Raw genomic sequence first — 8,928 nt, 5'->3', positions numbered from 1 at the left:
ATGCATTCTTGTAAAAGGTCATTCAAATCCATTATACTGGAGTCAGAAAAGTGTACAGAGGAGGACAGCGTGTCCGTTTGTGAGCATTGCTGTTGCAATCACTTCAAATCATGTCAAAAATCTTATGACAAGGAGCATGTCAAGACCGGAACTACAAATTATTGCACAGACTCTAGGACACATGTGGAGCATGTGGTGAATGGTAAGAAGTCTTTGGGATGTAATGCATGATTTAAGATGTGCTTAAGCATAACTTCTACATCAGCCAATTGTATGCAGGATGAATTTGATTCAAAATTCTAATGAACTGACTGCCCTACTCTATTCATTAACTGTTTTCTATTTCTCAGATCTGCCATTGCATGTGTGTTCTGTTGACCTCATCAAATCCAGGACAGGACAAAATCGACGAGAGCATCACACGGATTGTTATCTTAGCGATCACCTCATCATCCGTAGAGGACAATGTTTTGAGATGTGGATTGAGCTGTCCCGTCCCTTTAATCCAAACTGTGAACAACTTCACCTGGAGCTGAGACTATGTCAGTTAAGGCATTTTTGGTTGATGCTGTCAGAATACCCAGCCAGATGAACACCCTTCTGACACCCTAAAGAAAATGAATAAAAACCAAGTTCTGTCATGAAATTGTAGATGGCGCAGGCTGATAGGTCCTTAACTCAATTTGGCCGCGATCACATCATTATCCAAAGCGCAACTGATTGGTTGCTGTTGTAACAGCGGGCAATGAGCTGTGGCTCAACATTCAAATTCGGTACCCAGCAAGCAATTTTGCGTTTAAAAGATGTCTAATAGCCGTCCAAACACAGCCCAGAAGTCTAGGCTAAAACAAGGAAAATTTGGGCTGTCAGTGAAGATTTAATAGACGTATAAACCATAGACCAAGAATAGACTAGTCATCAATTAGATAACAAAGAAATGAAATGAGTGAAGAAATAAAACCAAACACCTTGTAATCACCGTTTACTTTGCTTACACGATGCTTACATCTCGCAAGTTATTTTGGCAAAAACGACATGTAACCAAATTCAAGGTTAATGGCTAGAAGTGGGTTACTCATAGCCGGACTATATCGGGTCTATAGTTAACCTAGACGGTGAAATGACGGCTGTTGCTAGCTGGGTAGTGTTTGCTGTTAGCAGTCTGCAGCGCGCTTTCAGAAACCCTACACCTTCCCCAGCTCCACCTGTATAGATCTGAATGTATTGGCAGTAGCAAGTTTCGGTAGCAGCAGTGTAGCAGATCTACTCCACCATGACCAAATACATTAACATTGCCGTATCCATTACCATGCCAATACCATGACCAAATACATTAACATTGCCGTATCCATTACCATGCCAATCTCTCTGAGAGTTGTCATGACAAATCTGGATATTACATTTAGAAGGCAAAACAAGTCCAAAATGTCTGAGACCACTGAGAAATTATGTGTATCAGATTAAAGGGGGGGGGTGAAATGCTCATTTTCACTCAATCTCCTGTTAATCTTGAGTACCTATAGAGTAGTATTGCATCCTTCATATCTCCAAAAAGTCTTTAGTTTTATTATATTTATAAAAGAAAGATAGGCTGTAACGAGTCTTTCCGGAAAAAAACGAGCGGCTGGGGGCGGGCCGTGTGAGCGAAGCTAAAGCTGTGTGCTAACGCGCCGATTGCTAACAACACACAGAGACATTTGAAGCAGTTTTACTCACCGCCTGCGACCGCGAACCTTTATCATTGTGACTGCTCGATCCTTAAGCATTAGACGATCTGCAAATCCGTCGATCTGGGCTTTGTTTATAAAACAATCATCGTCGAAATGCAGGGAACAAACAGTCTTGCACAACTCTGGAAAAACAAACTACATCCACTGGTCCCTTAACGCTGGGTTCTTTGGGAATCTGTGCAGGGTTGTCTTGCCCTGGCAACCAAAAACCCACTTCTTTGGTGACATTGACTTCCAAAAGCCGAGCAGAGCGCTTTGATGGGCGAACTGCTTTCGCTCTCTTGCTCTGGTCTACGAGTGCGCGCGCGCCCGCGCCCGCTGCTTTCCGGCAGAAGAGCCCTTAGGACCCATATAAGGAAATTCCGCCCCAGCTGACGTCACGCAGGCCCATACTCGAAAAAAACTTTCCGAAACTTGTGACAAACCGGAAGAACAATTTTTGGCACAGAAATACTCCTTCAAACGTACAATTTAATTTTTGAAACTTTGTCCATGTTTAGCATGGGAATCCAACTCTTTAACAGTGTAAAAAACTCAGTATGCATGAAATAGCATTTCACCCCCCCTTTAACAGTTACATTGAAACAATGAACATTTTCGACAATTTAAGAATGTCCTGTTGATCATGTTCTCCAGTATGAGTTGAGATGATCCAAAGCATCTTGTGCTTCATTGGCTGGAAAAACATCTTACCCTCTGTACAGTTCTCTCCAATCCATTTATATGGATAAATCCACACCATAATTTCCTCTTCTTGTGTCGTATGTTTTATAGGTAACATCTCATCAACATGGAACGAGACACTCATGATGGTTCCATTAGTGAAGGAATTCAAGGAAGACTGCTGGGAAGCCAAGATTGTTGAACAAATGCAAAACCGAATCAAACTGAGTGTTTACTCTCAGTCAACATCTTCTATTGGACGATACAAGCTCACTGTCATAACCAACAGCCCAGGAGGAAAGGCCACTTCACAAGACACTCCTGAAAATGACATTTACATGCTGTTCAACCCCTGGTGTAAAGGTATGTGCACATGATATTGCAGTCTCTTTTTATTTTAGTGGGCTTTTAAATCACATCTGAAGCCTGATGCTGAGCAAAAAATGAGGAAGAACTAGAAAGCGCTGTTAAATATAGAATAATTTCTCTTTATCAGATGACGGTGTGTACCTGCATGAAGAGGCGGAGAGAGTCGAGTATGTGCTGAACGACATGGGCAGAATCTACTATGGGACTAAACAGCAGATTGGCTGCAGGACATGGAACTTTGGTCAAGTAAGAGCCAAACGTTCATTCATATTCATATAAAAGTACATGCAAACATGTCTTAATTACATTTCTTATTATTCTTAGTTTGATGAAGGAGTCTTGGGTGCGTGTTTCTTTGTGTTGGAGAACAGTGGAGGTCTTTGTTCAGGATGGGGCGACCCTGTTAACGTGGCCAGAGTAGCATCTGCAATAGTGAGTTTTCCAGACATTTTCAAACTATTTTTTTGGGTCTGGGTAACAACCTGATTAGACAATGAGAACAACAATCTTTAGGTAAAAGAGCAGATGACAATATATATAACATTGATATTTTATCAATGTGACAGATTAATGGCAATGACAACAGTGGTGTGATGATGGGTAGTTGGTCAAATACCAACACAGACGGAATTTCCCCTTCATCCTGGTGCGGAAGCAGTGCCATCCTGAAACAATACCACAAAAGTGGAGGAAAACCTGTCAAATATGGACAGTGTTGGGTCTTTGCTGGAGTCACCAACACAAGTAAGATGTCAAACATATTGGATGGAAAAAAGCGAGCAATAACGCGACTGGGAGAATTGATGAAGTTATGTGTATTGGATTAATTCTTCTCTCAATCTCTCCATCCTCAGTGTTGAGATGTTTGGGAATTCCCACTCGTCCGGTCTCAAACTTCAATTCTGCTCATGACACTGATGTTTCATTGACAACTGATGTTTATTTAGATGAGAAATTTGAGCCAATTGAACATCTAAACCGTTATTCGGTCTGGTAAGATCACATGGCGTAAAAACATTCCTGTTTCTTTGAGTACACTACATCCATATTAATTTCAATTTCTATACCCTTCTTGGTTGATTCTATTCTATTCTCTCTATGTAGGAACTTCCACGTGTGGAATGAGGCCTGGATGGCTCGTCCCGACATGCCATCTGGTTTTGGAGGTTGGCAGGTGGTTGATTCCACTCCTCAAATGACCAGCCAGGGCTTCTTCCGCTGCGGCCCAACATCTGTTGCTGCGATCCGCAGTGGACAGGTTCAGCATGATGCATCCTTCCTTTTCGCTGGAGTATGTTAATGCTTTACCTTCCATCATCCAGGGTTTGATGTTGCATGTAATATTTCCACATGTAAACATACAAGTACAAATTTCTTTTAAATTCTAAGTATAAATGTCATGTAATGTTTCAGGAAATGTCATATTCTGTGTGTATGATGATAACACGATTTTGGTTAATAATTGAAAAATGAAATGTATTAAATAAAATTAATAATTCTATACCCTTAGATTCAAATTACAATTCTGCATCTAGGAACTGAAGTGGAATGGACAGATGCACAAACCTGGTGGACTGAATGTTTGTCTCTGTGTTGTAGGTGAACAGCGATAAAGTCTACTGGCAGCGTAAAGCTAATGAAAACTTCGCTGTGATTCGGGTTGACAAGAGCGCAGTGGGTCACTGCATCAGCACCAAAGCTGTCGGCTCAGACAAATGTGTAGATATCACACACCTCTACAAACACCCAGAAGGTGAAAACCTACACATGTACATCACAGAAACACATGCATGCTGTAGCTGGCGCAGCTCTTGTATAAAGGATCTTAATGACACTAGTCACTAAAGCCAAATGTCTTGGTTTCTGTATTAGGTTTGGCTGGTTAGCATGCAGAGCTAACTACACCATGCTGTGGGGAAAAGCATCTTTCTCCATTGACTGCCATTCAAACGTAGCCATGTATTCTGATAAAATATAAAATTAAGTATATTATTATATAAAAACAAGCATTTCATCATATTATTATAGACCTCTTTAAACAAAGAACATTTCAGTTTGCTAGTTTTCTAACAGGTTTGTCCTGTCTCTGTGATGTGATTGCAGTGATTAATGGATATAAAGACGTTTTAATATTCATATTACAGTTAATCGTTTATTATTTGATGTATTCATCAGGTTCGGATGGGGCACGAATTGCTGAAGAAACAGCCTGTCGCCATGGCTCAAAACGGTCCATTTACTCATTGTCTTACAGTGAGGATGTGATCATTGAGGTCAACATGCAGGGCGATGGACCATGTGTTGGTCAGGATGCTGTGCTTTCCATCATTCTGAAGAACAATTGCATGTATCCTCGTAGCCTCACTCTTTACAGCCAGGTGGCAGCCATGCACTACACCGGAGCCGGCAGGGCCTTGGTGAAAAAGAACCAGACACTCATTGAGCTCAACTCTTATGAGGGTGAGATATGATAGAAGGTTGAAATACTTTGAAAGATAGTCTAAAATAGATCAGATAGTGTACTGAATTATTGTACTTGAAGAATTAGTTTTGATGACAGACGTGTTCCAAACTGGCCACAATCCTTCAGGCTGTTCTGACTTAAAGGTGCATTGTGTAATATTTAGGAGGATCTGTAGACAGAAATGCAATATCATATACATAACTATGTTTTCAGTGAATCGTTATGTTTTTATTACCTTAGAGAGCCATTTCTATCTACATACACTTCTCTTACATTGAAATGCGGCGACATGTTTCTACAGTGGCCCTGAACGGACAAACGCGTTTCGTCACTATGTTGTTCTTCGTGCAAAGAAGATAACTAAAGTCAGCGAATAAAACACTGACACAATGATGAACAAGTAACAATAATATTCGCAATAGCATATCGTTTTACTGAATAATTAAGTAAAGCTAATTTCTTAATTTATCTTTGTAAAGAAACCTCATTGCTTATGGAGACTCTCTGCTGTCTCAGACGACGACATCACTTCCTGTCGGCCACCGTAACTTCTGTTGGGTGCAATTCGCAACCTCACCACTAGATGCTGCTAAAAATTACACAGTGCACCTTTAAAATGCAAATTTAGACCCTTTATAAACTTTCAGGAAATACTTTGTAAAGCCGACATCAACGCTTGTCTTGACATACTTACCTTTTCTAGTTGTGTATTAATTTGCCACAAACCATGTTAACCGAGTCCTATAGGACCAATTTCATCTTAGACTTCACATACAGTATATCAGCTGTGAAGAAAAGCATAACGATGAGGATGATCATTCATTTCAAATGAAAATTTGTTATGAAAGCATTTGTATTCACTCACTGTTTCTCTTGGGTTCTTTTATCTGTAGTCCAGATTCTGGAGTGGACCTTGCGGTATGAGGACTATAAGGACCACCTGGTTGATCAAGCGGCGTTGATGCTTACACTCGCTGGACGGGTCTCAGAGACGACACAGATACTGGCCACCCAGTTCAACTTCAGACTGCGCACACCAGATCTCATTATCATTGTGAGTTTTCTTATTTATGAACTCTTTATATAGAAATATCATCTGCCAGTGTATGTGTTCGAGCTAGAGTTTTTGCAACCCAGTTCTTACTTTTTTTTTTCACCATAATTTGCCTGATTATCTTCTGTAAACCTTTCTTTTTCAGCCCGTCTGTGGTGGGTTAGTGGGCAAAGAGATGACATTCAAAATCAAATTCCAGAACCCACTGCCCTGTGTGCTGAAGAATGTAGTTTTCCATTTTGAAGGACTGGGATTGCAGTGTATCAGAACAATTAACTATGGGTAAGACGCAATATTAATTTGCACTGCTTGATATAAATTACAGTTGACTGATGAGCACAATGTAAAATGAATACAAATGAAATATGTACATAATAATTTTCTCTCTCTGTCACTCAGTGACATTGCAAGCCACGCCACAGTGAACCTGACGGAGACATTTATTCCCAAGTGTCACGGGCCACATAAACTTCTGGCATCTCTCGATTGTCCTCAGCTCACTCAGGTTCATGGATTCACCAACGTTGTTGTTAGTGAAATGACTGACGGTTAAACAGAGATGGTTTGTGTAAACTTGCTAGAGTGCATGTAACTATGGGATCATAAGGCTTATGGTTAGAGGCTGTTTATGTATAATATAGCATTTTGTATCTCATATTCCTTTAAAGTACTTTAAAGTGCGGGACCTAAAGTTTATTTATGGTTTATGGTATATTTATTACATTTTCCTCATTTAATTGATCTCAAGCCAGATTATTAATATGTAGCCTATGTGTAACTTCATATTTTATAAAACATTTGTGTTGCATTTATATTTAATTCATTTATAATCAGTGTAATACAGTTTAGTTATGATGTATGTGTGATGGAAAGTGTTTTACTGTAATAATGCTTGAAAAACCATTATACTTCTATAATGCTTGACTATAATATGTTTTTCTTTACAATGCATGGAGAATAAACTCTAAAACAACACAAACCTATGGAAGCTTGTTTCCGTTTACATCTCACAACTCACAACAAAAGTTGCGAGTTTATATCTCATAATACTGGGTTATTTTCTCAGGAAAAAAATACTTTTTTACTATGACTTTTTTACCGCTTTTATTATGCATAGACAATAAATAAACATAGACAAGATAGACAATGGAAGAAACAAAATACACATGAAAACATACAAGGTTGCAGAAGTTCCAAGAATGAACTTTATCACAAGCATGAACTAGTTCATTTTCATTTGAATAAATGTGTAAGAAGAACGGGGTTTGTTATAACTGAATCGTGAAATTCAGATTCAAGATGCTGTGAGTTTGAAACTATGATTACATTAATTCATTGATTATAAAGAGTATTTGTGAGAGTGCACATGGGCGGTCAGTGAGTGACAGGTCGAGCTATAAAGGCAGTGTAATAGTATTGTCAAAGTTGTCAGTATTTACTTACACTGTAATAAAGTAATTCAGAAACATTCTCAGCTTGTTTTTAGACGTGTAGACTACATAAAGAGTATGACAAACAAAAACACATTTTAATGTAATTGATTTTAATTTAAATGTATAGCTCTGATTACAGAATTGAAATAAAAAAATAAGTTATTTTAGTAAGAATCTGTATTTAGGATAGCCTATTTAATCATTAAGAAGACTTCAAAACAATTGATACATTTACTTAATCATATAATAAATAGACAACTTAGCGACCTTCTTGTCACTTAGTGGTTGTAGAAGCCATGTAATGGGAAAGTCATGTGATCAAATGGGGAGTGTGATTAATTAAGTGAGGTTAAGATCCAAACAAAATGCTTCCAGTCCAGTAGCCTACTGTAGGCCACTTCATGTATCAGCTTTATTTGTCACACTTTCGATGCTCTAACACATTGTAATCCACAAGTTTGCATGTCGTCATTCGATACTGGCATGCTCAATATTCCCTCATTACTTACACCTGACTTCACTTGCTCTCTGGCTACCCATTCCTATTAAACCCACACTCCACCTAGTGTCCAACAAACTACAGTTAATGGCTCTTGCAGACGCTTATTTATTTATTTATCAAAAACTTTAGCAACCAATGCCTTCAGATCTCGTTTAGTAGCCTCTTTAATTGCTATAATATCTTTACATAATAACATACAATTACAGTTAAAGTTACGAATCAAAATTTAAAATGCTATGTTAACTACAGTGCAATTATTCATAAAATGTGGTGATTTAGTGCCTCCAGTTAAAGAATTGTTGTGTTAGTGATAATTGTATTCACCATGTAAGTCATGAGCAGTTTTTCCACATGTCTGAATCATTCACTGAAGGTGTTTGCTGCACATTCCATCATCATTACTTGTTCCTCATTAAGGAGACCAAGGACTGTGGAATGCCAATTACAATGTGCGTGATGCTTAAACAAAGATTTCTGACTTAACAAACCTTCCTGATGCATTATAGCTTTACACACTTGCATTATACACTCTCAGAAAAAAAGGTACAAAAGCTGTCACTGTGGCGGTACCTTTTCAAAAGGTACAGCTTTGTACCTAAAGAGTGCATATTAGTCCCTCAAAGGTACATATTGGTACCATATTAGTACCCTTTTGAAGGGTACTGTCCCAGTGACAGCTTTTGTACCTTTTTTTCTGAGAGTGTAACTTATTT

The 8,928-nt window shown here is 38.7% G+C and overlaps 1 protein-coding gene across 1 annotated transcript; it reads left to right on the top strand.

Annotated features, from left to right (window-relative positions):
* Positions 1–6,958, top strand: LOC307146288 (protein-glutamine gamma-glutamyltransferase K-like; the record flags this gene model as incomplete). Its single annotated transcript, XM_079850186.1, has 13 exons — positions 1–202; positions 351–542; positions 2,505–2,756; positions 2,890–3,008; positions 3,087–3,194; positions 3,329–3,506; positions 3,617–3,755; positions 3,867–4,053; positions 4,362–4,515; positions 4,938–5,222; positions 6,120–6,280; positions 6,426–6,562; positions 6,680–6,958. The coding sequence occupies 13 exons, from the start codon at positions 1–3 to the stop codon at positions 6,831–6,833; spliced, it is 2,268 nt and encodes a 755-aa protein (XP_079706312.1). The 3' UTR covers positions 6,834–6,958.
* Between the last annotated feature and the right edge of the window lie 1,970 nt (positions 6,959–8,928).

The sequence above is a fragment of the Squalius cephalus genome, assembly GCF_949319135.1.
Source record: "Squalius cephalus genome assembly, chromosome: 18".
Taxonomy (NCBI): Eukaryota; Metazoa; Chordata; class Actinopteri; order Cypriniformes; family Leuciscidae; genus Squalius; species Squalius cephalus.
Note: the sequence above shows the minus strand (reverse complement) of the source record. Positions and strands in the feature narration are given on the sequence as shown.